The 20,182-nt window shown below is 44.6% G+C and overlaps 1 protein-coding gene across 4 annotated transcripts in view; it reads left to right on the top strand.

Annotated features, from left to right (window-relative positions):
- The window catches only part of B9D1 (B9 domain containing 1), a 67,147-nt gene that overhangs the window by 14,208 nt on the left and 32,757 nt on the right, over positions 1-20,182 (top strand). For 2 of the 4 annotated variants that reach the window (XR_011364467.1, XM_069982127.1), the window contains exon 6: positions 14,189-14,256. The exons of the other annotated variants lie outside the window; for them this stretch is intronic. Coding sequence is in view for 1 of the 2 variants with exons in the window: in XM_069982127.1 (XP_069838228.1) it covers positions 14,189-14,256 (68 nt within the window). In the remaining variant the exon portion in view is untranslated. The remainder of the gene's footprint in view (positions 1-14,188; positions 14,257-20,182) is intronic. 4 annotated transcript variants of the gene reach the window in all.

Below are 20,182 nucleotides of genomic sequence, written 5' to 3'. Positions count from 1 at the left end.
ACTGGTTTCAGAAAGTTATATAGATTTGTAATTTACTTCTATTTAAAAATCTCCAGTCTTCCAGTACTTATCAGCTGCTGTATGTCCTGCAGGAAATGGTGTAATCTTTCCAGTCTGAAACAGTGCTCTCTGCTGCCACCTCTGTCCATGTCAGGAACTGTCCAGAGCAGAAGAGGTTGTCTATGATGATGGTGGCAGAGAACACGGTGTCAGACTAAAAATAAAAGAATGCAAGACATACAGCAACTAATAAGTACTGGAAGACTGGATATTTTTAATTAGCAGTAAATTACAAATCTATATAACGCTCTGAAACAAGTTGATATGTAAGAAAAAGAAAAAGAGTACCCCTTTAAAACACCTCTAAACAGCAATGCTACCTCCAATAGGTGGCACCAGAGAGCTAGCTGATAAGACATCACAACCTCATGGCGCTCTTTTCCAGGAGAAACTTCACCCTTTCAACGCCTACAGTATATTCGGATGGTGTGGCCACCATTTGCCCCAATTTTCTTTTTTTAATCAGAAGAAACATTGAGGTTCGACGGCACCATGTGAATATACTCTTACACTTGCTGGATGTCAGTCTGCTGTCCTGGACAATGATTCCGTCCTCCTGCTTGTTGGTGGTTTCCAGCTGTGATTTCTAGGAGCCAGGTGTTCAGTTACAGTAATTCACCTCCCTCGTGACTATTTCCCTTTAGGAGTCATGGATTACATCGGGATGGCTTCTACCAGTCTATCAGGACGCCTGACGTACATTGATAGTAGAGCGTTATCAAGTCACTGCTTTATTACAACTCGCTGACGTCCCAGCTGTAATACTGCAAATAAAGGGATGATGGGAAGATGCTGAGCGGATTACCAGCAGCGCCGAGACCTCTTGTGGTATTTAGCTGTGTGGGAGGACTCTGTAAAGGGCAGGCGTCAGATCCCGCAGGGAGAGCGCCTCATATTAAGGAGAGAGGCGGATCGGGAGCTCTGTCTGGGTAGGAATCATTGTACTTAGTCATCCACTAACCAGCCCTCCATATACGTCTCTGTGACGCAATGTGCGTAATACATGTATATGGAATCCAGCAACATCCTGGATACATATAGCTCTAAAGAACTTTTATGATGGGTTCACATAGTGTGATGGTGTGGCAGCAGTAGGTTTTCCGAACCATCTTGTCCACAAATCTACAATTCCCATTATGCCTCAACAGCCAAAGCCAAAGTTTTGGCTGTCCGGGCCTGATGGGAATTGTAGTTTTGGAACCTGTGATCACCTGTGATCTGGTCACTCCCCCTGTGGACGCTGGTGTTGCAGCAGAGGTAGTTGCCACCTAGCACTATCCCTATAAAGTTAGGGACTTAGGTCGCCTGCATACAGCCATAGTGAGTTTGTGGTCTGCAAAATCACAGACCTGTAACGTATTGAAGGCCCAAGTAGTGTTATCTGTGGGCCGCCTGTAATAGTTGTGTTAGGGTCGAACTTGTGCATTGGCCCATAGAGTACAATAGGTCTCATACGTGCAGGGTGGCTGTGAAGTAAGATGCAGATAAACTGATAACCTGTATGTAATGTACATTCCTACCTTGGTGCCCGACTCATCTTTTCCTCCCCTCCCAAGATGCTTTTGCCTTATCAGGAACTGCCTGCTCAGCCAGTCACCACTGCAGCAGCGTCCCACCTCTATCAGTGATTGGCTGAGCAGGCCAACACCGCCAAGACAAGTCAGTCTGGCAAGTAGAAAGCAGAACGACAAGCAATGGACCAGATGAAATCACATCTGATGGGCGCCTGGATCATGTATTAGTAAAATGCTCCTTGTGCACAATTAAAAGGGTAGTTAACCAAATCAACTAGTGCCAGAAAGTGCCAGAGATTTGTAATTTACATCTATTAAAAAAATCTCAAATCTCAAATCTTCCAGTACTTATAAGCTGCTGTATGTCCTGCATGAAGTAGAATTCTTTCCAATTTGGAGAGCAGGAGAGGTTTCCTAGGGGGATTTTCTACTGTTCTGGTCAGTTCCTGACTTTGGACAGAGGTGGCAGCAGAGAGCCCTGTGTCAGACGGGAAAGAATACACGATGTACTGCAGGACATACAGCAACTGATAAGTACTGAAAGACTTGAGATTCTTTAATAGAAGTCAATTACAAATCTATATAACTTTCTGGCACTAGTTGATTTGAAAGAAAAACATTTTTTTGTGAACACCCCCTTTAAGTGGTGACTCCACCCTTATGACTTTTGAACTGGGCGAGATTACCACCTTGAAGTGGGATAAGGAGGTGACATCCAAGGGGAAACCATGAGACATGATATAAAGACAAGGCCTTCCTGAAGCTGCCAGCATGGAGCATTGAAGCAGCAATAAGTAGCAGAGCCGATAGGGTTACCTCACCATTGTCTTGCTTTATAACAAGCAGCTGGTCGAGGCTTTCTTCCCTCCGCGAGGAAATTGCTGAGCGTGCCGCACTTTGCAGAGCGTTTAGCACCCAGCATGAAAACCATCAGCACAGGAAGAAAATTGAGGAATCTGTGTCAGAGAAGTTATCATTAGTGTCATTTCACTTGTCTTCTCTTCTACTAAGTATCACCGCTAATAACCTCCACAATCTGAGATCGTAAAGGGGAAAAAAAAAGTTTCTCGGTTAAACTCGTCTTTTAAAAAATTTTATTTTACGTTTCCAGCAGTGAACCATAAAGCAGATGTCTCTGTTTTTCACCATTAGATTCTCACCTACAGGTCGCTGATACAAGGTCCTCATCGTCTAGGGGATGACGCGCGTTGTGCTCATTCAGGGTTATTATCCAGATCTCTGGCTCCACTCTTTAAGAGATTTCGTTGCTAAATTCTTAAACTAAGAGAAAACTTTTGCTTTACTGATCTGGAGTTACAATGTCTGTACTGGGTTCACTGAATGCACACTTTTACTGGCTGAATACATAGCATTATGATGGCACTTGATAGCAACTAATGAGCTCTGTTTCTGTGTAGCAATGTTGAAAGACACTTTGTGTATAAAGGTTAAAACAAGATAAAACTAAAAAGCAACATAGACTTAAACAGAACAATGGTAAGTATATGTCTGCTGTACTTACCAGCTCTGGGACTCCTCCCCTGCTGTACCTACCTGATCTGGGGCTCAACTCCTGAAGTACTTGCCTTAACTAGGGCTCTATTGTTGTGCCTACCTGATCTAGGGCTCCACCCCCACTGTGCTTACCTGATCTAGGGCTCCACCCCCACTGTGCTTACCTGATCTAGGGCTCCACCCCCACTGTGCTTACCTGATCTAGGGCTCCACCCCCAATGTGCTTACCTGATCAAGGGCTCATCCCCTGCTGTACTGTATCTGGATCTCTGCTGCTGTGCATACCCGATCTGGGGCTCTACTTTGGCTGTACCTGCCTAAACTGGGGCTGTTCTGCTATACCCACCTGATGTGGGGCCTTCACTACCTTAACTGTTTACTGCTGTTCGTACCTTAATTGGGGCTTCTCTCTTGCTCTGCTTGCCTCATCTGGGTGCCTTCTCTGCTGTACTTGCCTTATCTGGGTGCCTTCTCTGCTGTACTTGCCTCATCTGGGCTCCTCCCATGCCTTACTGGCCTCATCTGGGTCAGTTTTCTACTGCACTTGCCTGTTCTTGGCTCCTCCCCTGCTGCACTTGCCTGTTCTTGGCTCCACCCATATAACAGTTGACAATGGAAGAGTATGGGACAAGTTTAGCTCCAAAGCCCTTCCCATAATTCCATCAAATATCAGAGAGGAGTTAAAGAAGGTCTGTCATCTCTCCTGACATTTTTGCATAAATGACTACTTTTTCATTTTCCAGTAAATTATAAGCACTTTTTCTTAAATCTTAAAGTCCCTTTTTTATTCCTCCTGAAAAAAATAGTATGAATAAATTTGACAACTAGGCGATACAATTTACTTTGTCACAGAGGTGTGTCCCTGTACACCTTGATGCTGTCTGATCAGTATGACATTGTTGACAAGGGGAATGGAAACTCCCACTTGTTCATTTATTTATACATTGTTGACAAGGGGAATGGAAACTCCCACTTGTTCATTTATTTATACATTGTTGACAAGAGGAATGGAAACTCCCACTTGTTCATTTATTTATACATTGTTGACAAGGGGAATGGAAACTCCCACTTGTTCATTTATTTATGCATTGTTGACAAGGGAAATGGTAACTCCCACTTGTCCATTTATTTATACATTGTTGACAAGGGCAATGGTAACTCCCACTTGTCCATTTATTTATACATTGTTGACAAGGGGAATGGTAACGCCCACTTGTCCATTTATTTAAACATTTCCGAGAGGATTACACAGGAGGGCTAAGAAAAGGTGCAGAGTTTTGGGGACAAGTCAGGAGAATGAATGGGTCTTCTTTAGGATGGATTAAAGGGGAACTATCAGCAGGTTATACTATTCTTCTGATGCGCACGGGACACCGAGGAGGAAGGTATGTCCTTTCATCCTCTCACCATTCCCGTGCAGTTAGTAGTTGAATCCATGGCCTGGAGCACTGCCCCCTTCATAACTTTCTGGCACACCCACTCCATGGACTATCATTAGAAGGAGTGGGCCGGCATGGAGCGATGAGGGGGGGCAGTGCTCCTAATGGTGGTCTGGGACGCGGATTCAACTATCAACTGCACGGTAACAGTGCCGAGGAAGAAGGCAAGAGACATACCCCAATGCGCAACGGGGGCTGTCAGCAGGATAGATTAGTCTAACATGATGATAGTTCACCTTTAAAGGCGATGAGAAGAGCCAATGTTTTTCTCTTCTTTGGGCTTTTCATGCTAACTTCCTTGCACATTTTGTATCTTGTTCCTGTGTCTGGCTGGGCGGCCATTGTCAGTGTTATTACCGCCTCGCAGGCAGAGATCACTTCCTCAGCTGTGATTCCAAGGAGTTTTATTTTGCATCTGTTCCAGAAGACACAAAGAATGACGGCCGTCGCGGCTCATTACGGGAGATCTGACAATGAGGGCTCTGCGATCGGCCGGGGCGGCGCGTGGGCGTACTGCTGACCTACTGCTGTTGCCAATACACTGGGGCATTGCATTCTCCATAAGTGACAGAAGCAAACAAAGGCAGAAAATGAAAATCTAGGCCAATTTCCTTCTATGATTGTAGACTCCACAGGAAAATAAGGGAAGTAACACGGCCAACCATGGGGAAGATGGCGCATGACAAACCTATGACTGCACCAGCATTTCCTTTGTCACCTAGGGGGGCGGCAGCTGTATCATCTGTGACTTAGCGAAGAAAGAAATGAGACTCAACAACTCTCCCTAGGGGCTCGAAGCACCGGCACAACTGAGTCAGAGACTGTGCTGCAAAGCATCATGGGAAGAAAGGTGCCATTATGCAATGAGACCAAAGTAAGCTGGATCTATAGTATCAGCCATCTATCTCATGTGCCATTGCTCCCCCAACAGATGATGATAGGGGAAAGAAGGGTCGGACATGTTGGATTTTAACTACTTGATTCTTTAGGTGTCAAGGGAGCAGCCTACTCCTTTTTCCACCTTAAGAAAACATGCACTCTCAGCTAAACAGAGCATACACATGTATAGGGAAGAATAGCTATCAGTCAAATGAGCGTTCTGCAAACAGCAATCAAAGGTATCTAAGCACCTTAAAGGGGTTATCCAGAACTACAAAAACATGCTTTCTCCCAGAGACAGCACCACTTTTGTCTCCAGTTCAGGTGCGGTTTGCATTTAAGCTCCATTCACTTTAATGGACAATAAACTGGAGACAAGAGTGGTGCTCTTGTAGCGCTGGATAACCCCTTTATGGATAACCTTTTTCTTTCATATCAACTGGTTTCAGAAGTAAGTAATTTACTTCCAGTACTTATCAGCTGCTGTACGTCCTTCAGGAAATGGTGTTTTCTTTCCAGTCTGATACAGTGCTCTCTGTTGCCATGTCAGGAACTGTCCAGAGCAGCAGCAAATCCCCATAGAAAACCTCTCCTGTTCTGGACAGTTCCTGACATGGACAGAGGTGGCAGCAGAGAGCACTGTGTTAGACTGGAAAGAAAACACCATTTCCTGCAAGACATACAGCAGCTGATAAGTATGGAAAAACTTGAGATTTTTAAATAGAAGTATATTACAAATCTGTATAACTTTCGGAAACCAGTAGATTTGGAAAAAAAAAAGAAAAGATTTTCGCTGGTCTCTATGAGATCTAGTCTTAGGTGGGCAACATAATTGCAGTGCTTCCCATTCTATGCTTTTTGCCCATTGATTGGAATAGCACCTTTATTTCCAGTAGATGTGCCACCCTATTTACCTTGGTACATCTTTCAGTTTGCTTTTCCTGCCTATAGGTCAGGGATGGGGGAATCTTCAGCCCTCCAGCTGTTGCAAAACTACAACTACCATCACGCCTGGACAACCAAACATATGGCTTCGACTGTCCAGGTCTGATGGTAATTGTAGTTTTACAACAGTTGAAGAGCCGAAGCTGAATATCCTAAATTGTAGGAAACTTCCTCAGTGAAACAACATAATGTTGAGAGGAAATGATAAGATACGGTTAATAAATCACTCCCTGACTGGGGTTTGAGCTTTCTGCCCTGTAATAATAGAGAATATTTGTGTATTTGGTTCCTGCCACTTCGTGACGCCTCCTGTTATGATGCAGCTGGGGCACGACAGGGGTGCAGTTGCAGCTGGCACCAGAAGATGATGTGGTTTCAAACCAGTAGATTAGGAGCCACATCTGACTGTCTGCATGTTTCTCTGAGTGTTGTGGACTAGTCACCATATCCCTGACCGCTAGTTTCTTGGTCATGGTCATCTTTAGCAGCTTCCTCCCTTTTTAGTAATCAGTGTGAATGCAGTGAAGAAACATTGTAGTCTACAGCTCCTGTGCAGGCATATGCATCTCCATGGTTACAGACTACAATCAAACCTTTTGTCGTCTGATCCTGAAGCCCTTTTTTTTTATTTATTCCACTCCTATAGGCAAAGAGAAAGAGAAGACAAAGTATTACAGACAGACTAGTATCCTGTAACTTTAACTTTTCTGTATATACTCAAAGTTTGTTTCAGTAAATTGCATTACTGGACAGCTGCAGGGTTAAATGACAAGTAAGGTGTTCTGATGCCACAGGAGTGGGCAGGGGATTGGCACCCCTCACCGGCTGCTCGGGTAATAGGACAGGTAATAGATGACTGTGTTAATCAGACAAGCCCCATAGGACATTACAGTCGATTCATTCATTGCCAGGATACAAGTCCCAACCTCCTGCAGGCAGCGTGTTATACAGAGCGCAGCGTCTCGCCTCCCGCGCCATCACGCCTCGCCTTGTTATAATGAACAATATCACAGGGAAACACTTGTGACATTTCTTTACTCCAGCCTCTAAATTCTAACAGATTAAAACCCAGTGGGGGAGGCTGGCAGCGCCTCATACTTCTGTTTTAAGAATATTATTTCATTGTAAATTTTTTATGCACCGACATTTAGAGCCCTCGTGAAATCGTGAATATTTTACAACCTTGGGCAATAAACAGGATTCTTATTACCTTTCTTTTACTATAATATAGTTTATTACACTGCCTTTGTATTTAAAGGGGTATTCCATCAATAAGGCGTGGTGTAAGGGGGGGTATTGTGAAGCCCCAGACTCCATTAATGTTCAGTGTCAATGTTAGGAATGTAGGATTTTTGATTTGATTTGGTTTTGAGCAAAGTTGAAGTTTCCGTTCTTCTTACAGTTGAATAGTCCCTTCAAGGTTCATCTGCGAGACAGCTGTATTGAGAGGTGATTACATCTCCTTAAGGCCCTATTACACGAAAGATCATCCGGAGAGCCCCTCCTGCAGCTTCTGGCCATCCCCCGAACTTTCCCGCTCACTGTCTGCATGTGTAATAGCGTCAACAGCGAGCAGGGTACGAGGAGCAAGCGAGCGTGCTCAGTAACCAGGAAACTACTACAGGTACCAGAGAATCCAATGAGGTAACCAGGAGCATGCTCACGAACCAGTAAAGTACTACAAGTACCAGAGAATCCAAGAAGGTAACCAGGAGCACGCACAGGAACCAGGAAATTACTACAGGTACCAGAGAATCCAAGGAGGGAATCGGGAGCATGCTCATGAACCAGAAAAGTACTGCAGATACCAGAGAGTCCAAGGAGGGAACCTGGACCATGCTCAGGAACCAGGAAAGTATTACAGGTACCAGAGAGTCCAACGAGGGAACCAGGAGCATGCTCAGGAACCAGGATACTACTACAGGTACCAAAGAGTCCAAGAAAGGAACCAACAAAGTACTGCAGGTACCAGAGAATCCAAGGAAGGAACTAGAAGCATGCTCAGGAACCAGGAAAATACTACAGGTACCAGAGAATCCAAGGAAGGAACCAGGAAAGTACTGAAGGTACTAGACAGACTATCCAATGTGGTAATTAAGAGCAAGGTCAGAGACCAAAAAAAGTACAAATACAAGTTTTAAAGCATCCGAAGAAGTAATCAGGAATAAGCTTAATAGCCAGGAAAGCCCAAAGTAACAAAATATTCAAGGTCAGGAATGGAGCCAAGGTTGTGAAACAGGAAAGTCCTATAAGTACCAGACAGAGCATCCAAAGAGCCAAGCAAAGCCAAGGTCAGGAACCAGAAAGGTCCTACAATAGCAGGCGCCCAGCAGACCCCTTTAATGCTTATAGCATAGCAAGAGAACAGGTTGCTGCAAACATTCAGAGTATTGGTAAATGCACCCAGCATGAAGTTACTGCCGAGTATTTCCATACCACATTATGGAACTTGCTGGCATCTCATCCTCTTGGCTGGTAATAAAATCTGCAGGAGAAATCAGCTGCTAATCTGCCCCATGTACTCTCACAGACTCATTATCATTACTACAGAGATGATACAAGGTCCCAGCGGAGGGCTGTCTGACTCTGGAGCAGATCAGTGACAACGCCACCGGCTAAGCTGTGATTATTGTGTTGGCACATTACTCAGTCAGTGGTGACAAGCGCCAATTCCTTCCCAACATACCAGGCCAGGACGCCTTAACAGCTGGATTAGCGGTTTTTGGCAGATGTCGCTTTCTGAATTGGCCAAGAATTCTCTACAAGATCTTAGCAGCAACAAATGAGGAGTGTGGTGACTCCGACCAGTGATATCAGGGGAAAAACGGGAACAGATAAGACAGGTATCAAAACCCAGGGGCCCCATTATAAATTGGTGTAGTCCATCAGGGACCAGTGGTATTCAGCATGTGGTGGGTCCGCCATTGTGTCATGGCTTCCATTATCAATGCAAACGTGAAGTAGCAGGACTGTATGGCATTCAGGTTCCTTGCTGTGGTCTTGTGGGTCTATAACTACAATATGGACGCTTGTCGAAACAGTCTTTTCAGATTACACGTGTAATACGTATCCTAGAATGGTACCCTGTGTTCTATACAACCCAAGACTCAGCTGATCGTCACTTCTTAGTGCCCATCTCGAAACAAAGGACAATCACTTGTCAGAGGAGAGGTAACCCACTCATGGTAGCTGAGCAATGGTAGTCCGCCATCATCTGGAAAGGAGTCGGCCCTGTTTGAAATATTGATTAGATTTTTTTTTGGTATGCAGTGATCCCAGAATGTTGGTTATTGGTGATGAATCACCGGTCTGATAAACCCCGATGGCCAGTACTAAAATGTGTATGGCTGCCATCAAGAAATGTTATTTATAACCATATGATACAAATGTACAAAGAACTCAGGCGCTGATTTCCCATCATGCCCGATCCCTATCACGACCAACATCATCTGTCGGTGTTCCTTCAAACTGAGCCCCATACAGCTCCTACTGACTGCAGAACCCGCCGGTACAGAAGACTAAAGTCCAGGGTCTATGGGGACCTTAAAGTGTCACTGTCATCGTAGAAAACTTTTGATATGTCATAGAGACATGTAAAAAGTTTTGATCGGTCCGGGTCGGAGTGTTCAGATCCGTACCAATTGGGAGAACGAGCCGGGAGAAGGCTGCGCTAAGCACGTCCTCTCCCAGCTCTGTGTCACATGATCAGTCGGGCTCATAATGTAAGTCTATGGAGCCCGAAACCGATAATCGCTTCTGTGATAAGAGGCAATGATCGGCCGACATGCAAGGTGTTGGGTGATCGTCTTTCAACGTCTTTTAACATGTTGAAAGACTAATGACTAGGATAGCAATGATCTGCTGTGGTTGCTCTGTGTAATAGGAACAGCAGCAGCCCACCGCCACTATCTCCTATGGGTTCATCATCTGGGGGAGCCCCCCTGCAGCTTCGCACGGACCCCACAGCACTTACCCACTCACTGTTGGCGCATGTAATAGCGCTGGCAACGAGCAGGGAACAAGGAGCAAGCGTGCGCTGACCTAACAGGGTGGCGCTCGCTTGCTTCCGCTGATCGCCTCGAGTAATTGGGGCTTTACACATTGTATCATAGGTAGCTCCCACTACTATCAGCTCCACAGTGACCACCTGTAACCTTGGCCAGCTCAATACGCCGTTCATAGTCCCTGCTTTTCTCTGGTGTGATATACCAGTCCATTTGCAGCACCACACTAACATTATTTCACATTCCATTGTTCTATATAAATTACCGTCACACAATAGAAATACCCAAAGGCCTTACATGCATTGTCCTTATGGAAGTGAGCGCAGACTAACAATGCATCTAATAATTATATAGGCTTAATGAATCAATTAGCGCAACAACCGAGATGATCCGATTATTTCATTCTGGTACAAAAGAATATCATTCAGTACCAGGCACTTACGGAAATGTAATCATCCACCATGCGTCAGAAATACAATGATCATTATTTAAAATCAAAGGGGTACTCCAGCGAAAATCTTTTTCTTTCATATAAACTGGCTTTAGAAAGTTATATACGGTAGATTTGTAATTTACTTCTATTTAAAAATCTCCAATATTTATCAGCTGCTGTATGTTCTGCTGTATGTTCTGCAGGAAGTGATGTGTTCTTTCCAGTCGGACACGGTGCTCTCTGCCGCCACCTCTGTCCATGTCAGGAACTGTCCAGAGCAGGAGAGGTTTTCTATGGGGATTTTCTGCTGCTCTGGACAATTCCTGACATGGACAGAGGTGGCAGCAGAGAGCACTGTGTCAGACTAGAAAGAATACACCACTTCCTGCACGACATACAACAGCTGATATGTACCGGAAGACAGAAGATTTTTAAATAGAAGTAAATGAAAAATCCATATAACTTTCTGAAAACAGTTGATTTGAAAGAAAAACGATTTTCGCCTGAGTACCCCTTTAATCATTTCAGTTTCTTTTTTTTCTAGTGTCCTTTCGAGATAATGATACCTGAAGCTTAAAGGGATCGCTCACTATGGTCATTCTATTTTCAAACCTCCGCCACCCCCTTCAGGCAAACCACAGCATTACAATCCTCCGATAGAAAGCGAAGGAGAAACTCCATACTTACAGACAAGACTTTGTAGACTATAGAGACACAGAATACAACTTTACATAACAGACTCATTCTCCGGCAGCGCTCAGTGTTAACGTCGTAGCCACCGGCCTTTGCTAATATTTGTCATGGAGGCTGCGGATTTTCCCACAATCCCTTTTGGCCATTATTAAGTGACGTCTGTGAAGTTTGTAGGCATTGAAGTCGGAGAGGCGTAACCTGCCTGTGGGCTATAGAGCGGCTTGCTAAGCACTTTCCTCTTCTAAGCACAGACGCTTTAGGTCTCTCCTTGGGTTATATTATGGCTGAGCCGCCGCATTGTGCGAGGAAGGAATAATTTAGTGAGTTTTCTTTTGTGTCTTCCCATCCAGTCAGTAAGCGGCGGGACGGCCTGATAACGTCCCCGACCGGTAATCTCCTGCACTCTCCTCCATACGGCATAATGCAGCCGGTTTCATCTGAATTTCTGTTCCGGTAAATAAGAGTTCTGACGCACTGCAGTCTTTTTACCGGTTTTACGTGGAAACTCGTATGAATGTAAATGAGATTAGGATTTGTGACACGCCGCCTTCCATTATCATTGGCTCGATTTGTTAATAAATAAAAAATTTTGCAACTTTGTCATTTAGCTTGATTACTGTTTTATTAGTTATGTTTCTTTGCTTTTACTCGTTCTTCTTGTCATCCCTGCCCTGCACTCCTGCCAAATCATTCTTACCTCAGTCTTCTACTTTCCTCCTTAGAATCCTGGTTACCGTATTCTATCACTCTTGGAATCACCCTTAAAGTGACTCCGTACCTACAATCTGCCCCCCCCCCCCAACAGCTTTTACCATCAGATAGCTGCTTTTAAACTAAGATCTGTCCTGGGGTCTGTTCAGCAGGTGATGCAGTTATTGTCCTAAAAAACAACTTTTAAACTTGCAGCCCTGTGCCAAATTGGCGTGGCCTAGAGTGTGTGTGCCCTAGGCTTGCACAGCCTCTTCGTCCCTCCTAATTCTCCTATTCATCACTTGTCTGAACACTGCACATAGGCCTTAATGATCCACCACTTGCAGTGTTCAGACAGGTGATGCTTAGTAGAAATCCTGCCCAGGTCTGTTCATAATGAGGAAGAAGGCAGGGAAGAGGAACAGAGAGGCGGTGCAGGCCTAGGACACAGACACTCTGGGCCACAACAATTTGACACCGGGCTGCAAGTTTAAATGCCCTGTCCTGTGTATGTATATGAGAAGAAGGACTATATTGGCCCTTCTATCAATAGTTTATGCCATTTTTTTCCCCTGGTTACTCCCCTGCAAGCTCCATCCCTGTGTCAGTTTTCCCTATGATCAGCTGCATTGTGGGTACAGACTAGTCTCTGTGCTGCCTCCTAGACACTACATGGTCAATAAAACAAAATCCTGAAATTCTACCATACTGTAGCAAACCTTCAGAAGTCCCCAGACCAGCATTGAGCAATCTACGTGTAACATGTAAATCCAGCATTTTCTGTGGCCATAAAGTCTACCCAATGCAGGGGCTGTTTGTCTCCTCTTCCTTCTCACTCATCCCCCTCGGCTCCTCCATAGGATGTAATAAGCAATGTAAACCCGCCCTCACTTTCCTTGTCTGTGATGCAGACGGCTTTTTCTTGATAATGAACAGATAAGAAGTGAGGGGGTTGGTAGGAAACCAGCATTGTTAGTACAGAAGGAAACTTATTACAGACTTTCTTATATTCGCTTGTATTATTGATTTCTTCAAAGTTGTTTTAAATGGCAGTTACACTTTAAGGTCCTATTACATGGAATGATGATCTGCCGAATCAGGCAGATATCGCCCTGTGTAGTAAAGATAAGATTCTGCCGAGGAGCAAACCCACACTCCCTCATCTGCCGATCGTGGTCTTTCACATATTTAAAGAGACTCTGTCAGTAGGTTTCTGCTGTCCTGACTCCTATCTAAGACAAGCATAAACTAGTGACAGAGAAGATGAACAGAATGATATATCACTTACAATGTTCTGTGCAGCTGATCCAGAAATCTCCTGAATAACATGAACAATAAGTAGTCCTCTCTGTTATGTGCGTGAGCTCAGTAGTCCTGGATATTTATGAGAAGCAGAAAACTCCGCCCACTGTTTGCTGATTGGCAGTTATCTATCCATGCTGTGTATAGGCAGTCAGCTGTCAATCAGCAGGTGGAGGGGTGTGGCAAGAATTCTATTCTCCTGCATATTAGGAGAACGGCTGAACAAAATGATGTAAGTAATACACCGATCTGTTCTGCATTTATATCACTAGTTTATGCTGCCCTCATTTGGGCACCATAAACTTAGTGACAGATTCCCTTTAAAAACACCTTCCTGTGCAATAGCTGGTGCCCCGCCAACGGCTGATTAAGGCAAGAGCTGCATGGATATCACTAACCATGTCCATGCCGCCCTGCCAGTGTGATTATTGAGCTTTATAAGCCATGTAAGCAAGCAACGATCTAGCAAAATCCCCACACATCAGGCCATCTAATACGACCTTTGTAGCAGTCATAAACAGTCTTTTTCTTCTAAAAGGAGAAAGGCCACTAGAAGAGTCTGCTTAGAGTAGTCATAACCAATTGATTGTTCATAGGGGAGATAAATCTATGCCAGAGTCTGTCTAAATAAAGTATCCGATCCTTTTGTTCTTCAGGGAGATGAGCTGCTGCCAGAGTCTGCCTGTATAACATGTCTTTGTATTTCTTTTACAGCTGGCTCACAGGTCATCGGCCAGAATTGACAGACCCCAAAGTTGTGGCCCAAGGGGATGGCCGAGAAGGTAAGGCTGTTCCTTACTTTATTCTTAAAGGGGTTGTTCACCAATTTTTTTTTTCTTTCAAATCAACTGGTGCCATAAAGTGCCAGAGATTTGTAATTCACTTCTATTAAAAAATCTTAAGTCTTCCAGTACTTATCAGCTGCTGTGTGTCCTGCAGGAAGTGGTGTATTCTCTCCAGTCTGACACAGTGCTCTCTGTTGCCTACTCTGTCCATGTCAGGAACTGTCCAGAGCAGTAGCAAATCCCCATAGAAAACCTCCTGCTCTCCAGACTGGAAATAATACAACTTCCTGCTGGGCATACAGCAGCTGATAAGTACTGGAAGGCTTGAGATTTTTTAATAGAAGTAAATTACAAATCTCTGGCACTTTAAAGGTGTACAACCCCTTTAACCCCTTGTCTCTAAAGCCTGTTTTGGCCTTAATGACCAAGCCCATTTTTCAAAATCTGACCTGTCTCACTTTATGCGCTTATAGCTCAGTGATGCTTTAACATATGCTAGCGATTCTGAGATTGTTTTCCGTCACATATGGCACTTTATATTATTGGCAAAATTTGGTCACTACGTTGTGTATTTTTTGTGAAAAACATCAAAATATCATGAAAAATATGAGAAATTAGCATTTTATGAACTTTGAAATTCTCTGCTTCTAAAAAAAGGAAGTCATAGCACATAAATTAGTTACTAAATCACATTACCAATATGTCCTCTTTATTCTGGCATAATTTGGTAAACATATTTTACTTTTTTAGGGTGTTATGGGGCTTAGAAATTTATTAGCAAATGATCACATTTTTGTGAAAGTTTCTAAAACTGATTTTTTTTAGGGACCAGTTCTTTTTTTTAAGTGGATTTAGGAGGCTTGTATACTGGAAACCCCCATAAGTGACCCCATTTTGGAAACTAGACACCTTAAAGAATTAATCTAGGGGTATAATGAGCATTTTGACACTACAGGGGCTTGAGGAAAGTATTCACCATTAGGCCGTAAAAAATTGGAAAATGAAAATTTTCCAATAATGTATACGTTTAGATTAAAGTTTCTAATTTTGAAAAGGAACATGAGAAAAAAAAGACTGTAAATTTTGTAACGCAGGTTCTCCTGAGTACAATGGTACCCCAGATGTGGGCGTAAACCACTGTATGGGCACACAGGAGGGCTCAGAAGGAAGGGAGCGCCTATTAGCTTTTTTAATTCAGATTTTGCTTGCGCACTTCACAACCAGCCTGGCCGTCGAGGAGGAAGGAGCTCCAGGATCAGGTAAAATATAGGGGTAGGGGGGTGGGGGGCGACTTGGGGGGGGGGGGGGGGGGCACAGTATCACTTTTTATCCCCTGTCACCAATCATTTATGGTGACAGGGAATAAAAGGGGCTTCTTTGCACTGGGAACAGGCGATCAGCGGTATATAGTATATACCGCTGATCACCTGTACCGGGACCACACGGGGGGGTCCCCGATCACTGCCCCGTGCTCTCCGCTACCTCCGGTGGCAGAGAGCATGGGGCTTTGATCATTTATTCATTTTCATCCCTGGATTCACGGTGGGGGGAGATGAAAGCTGTTGGCGGCAGCGGTGGTAATACCCGTTACCGGCGGATCGCCGCTATAACGGTAATAGTGGCGATCCGCTGGTATCGGAGGACTGGGGAAGGGGGCCGGGGGACATAGAAGAAGTGGCGGCGGGAGGAGGCAACGTGCTGCAGCCTCCTCCCGCCGCCCGATCGGCAGGAGGACACCGAATCTCCCCATAGACGCTGCAGTCGCATTGACCGCGGCGTTTATGGGGCTAACTGCCCGCGGGGAGCGCGGCACCCCTCCAGGCAGAGGCAGCGGGAGGATGCTGTGTGACATAGCCTCCTCCCGCTGCCCGATCACCGTTAGGGACAGCGGGGGGAGGCAGGGAAGCCATGACGTTTAGGGAACGTCATGTTGCGGGAACTACTTGTTTTACATGACGTTCCCCAAACGTCATTTTGCGGCAAGGGGTTAAATAAAAGGGGTTTTCCAATGGTAAGTCAAAGCTTTGGCTGTCCAGGCATGATGGGAATTGTACTTTTGCAACAGCTGGAAAGTCGAAGGTTCCCCATCCCTGCTCTTTTGGATACAGTTCAGGAAAGATGCATACGTAACAACTTCCAGAGCATAATGTGTGGATAGGGCCTATGAGACGCGTCATGAGCTTGGAATCTGTGGGTGCACCTAAACAGCACAGATGGCATGGCCCTTGTTCAGGAGTTCTCTGTATTCCTTATTAATACTGGGATCTGGTTCAGCTCTGGGAGTCACATTCTGGATGCATTTGTCGCCTATAAATTATTCATTTTTGTCTGATTATTTTTAAGCACTTGTTAGATATCGCACCTTATGCTGCTGACACTACCAAAATGGATGAATTACCTTTGTAGAAGAAGAATTAAACATATTTACGCAGCAAGGCTCCGACAGTATAATTGCAAATTGGGGACTGGATCTAAATTATTCCTGTAACTAAGTGTAACATTGAGGACCGTCTCTTTTTTTTCGATAGTACACATGTTAAAGGGGTTGACCTAATAACGGTACTTATCCTCCCTTTATAGGATAGGGATTCAGTGTATGATCACTGGGGGTCTGATTGATCGCTGGGACCACCGGAGATCAAGTGCGGGATAATGGAGAGTCAATCCTGTGTGATCGATGCCAGGGAACGCTACCTGCCCAGCTGCATTATGGCAGCTGTATAGTCTGGTGGCGGAGGGATAGTGCTATGGGGGTGTGCTTAGGCATTGGCCTTGGCTCCTTACTTCAATTGAAGGGGAAATGCTTTAGTATACCAAGACATTGTGGATGATTGTCGCTTCCATCATTGTGGGAACAGCTTAGGAGTAGCCCTCATCTGTCCCGGCATGACGGTGAGGTTTATATAGGGAGGTTGGGGGGAGAACTTGGCTGGTCACAGAGAATCCTGACCTCAACCCTATCCAACATCTTTGGGGTGAACCGGCATGGAGATTGTGAGCCATGCCACTTCCCAACATCAGTGACTAACTTTACAAATGAGTAGAAAATCCTCACGGACAACTCCAACGTCTTACAGAAAGTCTTCCCAGATGAAAGGAGACCTGCAAAGTGGGCAGCAACTTTTTACTGCCACTCTAAAGTGTCATAGGCACAGTGACTCTTCAGAGGAGCAGCAAGGCTGGGGCTAAACTGCTATTCCCAGTCACACAGCCTGGTCTTGTCACCCCTTCATTCATACAAGTGAATGGGGTTGCCCTGTGAGCTTGCTGCTTTAAAAAAATCTATCCAGGATAGACTTTCTGCAGCCTGTGGGTCGCAGTGCTTCCCTATTGACTTGTATGAGTGAGGGGTCGCGTGAGCAGGTATTGCAACATGGTGATTCCTGGTTATCGTGACACTGGGCAATGGACACATCAAAGGAAAGGTCCACATAGGTATCCAGTAGATGGGAGACAACAGCATAGTGTAGTATCAAACATACTAAACCACCAGGCCCCAAAAACTCTACTTGAATCATTCACCAGCAATAAGAACAAGGAGAGAGAGAGAGAAAGAAGTGACACAGGGGTTAAGGAAAATGGGGTCCAGCAGTTCTTTGTACACTGAGGAACCCTGAAACCAAAGTCCAAAGAGTCCAGGCAGAAGCATAAAGAGTCCACCCTAGCATGTAGCAAAGGTGATTCCAAAGGACATATCCCTCTAGGAAGGACCCAGCAAAGAGGTGGCTCCTGTAGGGAAACCACCAAAACCACCATATTAAGTGGCCCTATAAGTCAGTGTAATGACCAGGGAAAAAACCAAGGCCCAGGTATCCATCCACCTGCAGCTGTTTTGAGGTGTTGCCCTTCATCAGTGTGGAGCAGGATTTTGGCTAGGTGGGAGCAATGCCTAGTAATATAGTAACATAGTAAATAAGGTTGAAAGAAGACAAGAGTCCATCAGGTTAAACCTAGGAAAATCCTACTGTGTTGATCCAGGGAAGGCAAAAACCCCTATGAGGCAGATGACAACCGTCCCACCACAGGGAGAAAACTCCCCCCCCCCCCCCCCCCCGACTGCAATGGCAACCAGAACAATCCCTGGATCAACGTATCACCGGAAATCTAATGCCCATAACTTGTGATATTATATTGGTCAAGAAAAGCATCCAGGCCTCCCTTGAACTTATTTAACGAATCAGCCATAACAACCTCATGTGGCAGAGAGTTCCACAGTCTTACCGCTCGTACAGTAAAGAACCCGCGTCCATGCTGATGATGAAATCTTCTTTCCTCTAGACGTAGAGGATGCCCCCTTGTCATGGTTACAGACCTAGGAGTAAAAAGACCACTACAAAGATCTCTGTACCGTCCATTCATATATTTGTACATTGTGATCAGATCGCCCCTAAGACGTCTTTTTTCTAGTGTAAATAACCCCAAGCGTGATAACCTGTCCTGGTACTGTAACCCACCCATTCCGTTAATGACTTTTGTGGCCCTCCTCTGCACCCGCTCCAATTCACCTATGTCCTTCTTATATACCGGTGCCCGGTGTGATTTATAAAGAGGCAAAGCTATGTTCTCATCTTTAGCATCTATACCTCTTTTGATGCATCCCATTATTTTATTAGCCTTGGCAGCTGCTGCCTGGCACTGATCACTAAAGTTGAGTTTACTGTCCACCAATACCCCCAGGTCCTTTTCGGAAGTAGTTTTACCCAGTGTTTTACTATTTAGCACATAACTGTACTTATTATGTCTATGGCCCAAATGCATAACCTTACATTTATCCACATTAAACTTAATTTGCCATTTCTCTGCCCAAGCCTCTAGCTTCTCCAAATCCCTCTGTAATATGATATTATCCTCCTCTGTACTGATTACTTTACCCAATTTAGTATCATCTGCAAAAATGGAGATTCTACTCTGTAGCCCCTCTACAAGATCATTAATAAAAATATTAAAAAGAAGTGGACCCAACACTGACCCCTGTGGTACCCCACTAGTAACTAAAACCCAATCTGAATATGTTCCATCAATGACCACCCTCTTTTTTTCTATCACACAACCAGTTACTTACCTATTTGCATACGTTTTCCCCAAGTCCCAGCATCCTCATTTTGTAGACCAACCTTTCATGCGGCACAGTATCAAATGCCTTTGAAAAGTCCAGATACACAACATCCACAGCCTCCCCCAGGTCCAGTCTATAACTTACCTCTTCATAGAAGCCGATCAGATTAGTCTGACAGGACCGATCCCTCATAAATCCATGCTGGTGCTGCGTCATAAGATTATTTTCATTAAGATACTATATAGCATCTCTTACAAACCCCTCAAATACTTTACCTACTATAGATGTTAGACTTACGGGCCTGTAGTTTCCAGGGTCACTCCTTGACCCTTTTCTTGAATATTTCTACCACATTAGCTATGCGCCAGTCCTGTGGAACAATCCCTGTCGTAATAGAATCTTTAAATAATAGGAATAACTGTCTGTCCAACACAGTATTTAATTCTTGCAAAACTCTAGGATGGATACCTTTTGGGCCCGGTGACTTATGGATTTTAATGTTTTTAAGGCGTCTCCCCACTTCTTGTTGTGTTAGGCAGGTGAGATTTATGGGAGGATTTATATTATCCCTAGTCGTTTCGTCTGTTATGGGATTCTCCTCTGTGAATACAGTAGAGAAGAATGTATTTAGTAGATTGGCCTTTTCCTCTTCCCCCTCCACCATTACACCCAGATTATTTTTGAGGGGACCAACATTTTCGGTTTTAAGTCTTTTGTTGTTTATATAGGTGAAGAACATTTTGGGATTCGTTTTACTTTCTGTAGAGCCATAAGAGAAACAGATCGCTGATCTCAGGGAGACCAGTCAAACGACAACGCTGCTAGTGAAAGTTCTCAATGCAGTGAAATCCTAGGTGCATTGCCCCC

Source organism: Dendropsophus ebraccatus, chromosome 9 (assembly GCF_027789765.1).
Source record: "Dendropsophus ebraccatus isolate aDenEbr1 chromosome 9, aDenEbr1.pat, whole genome shotgun sequence".
NCBI lineage: Eukaryota > Metazoa > Chordata > Amphibia > Anura > Hylidae > Dendropsophus > Dendropsophus ebraccatus.
This window is presented reverse-complemented; position numbering and strand designations above follow the sequence as displayed.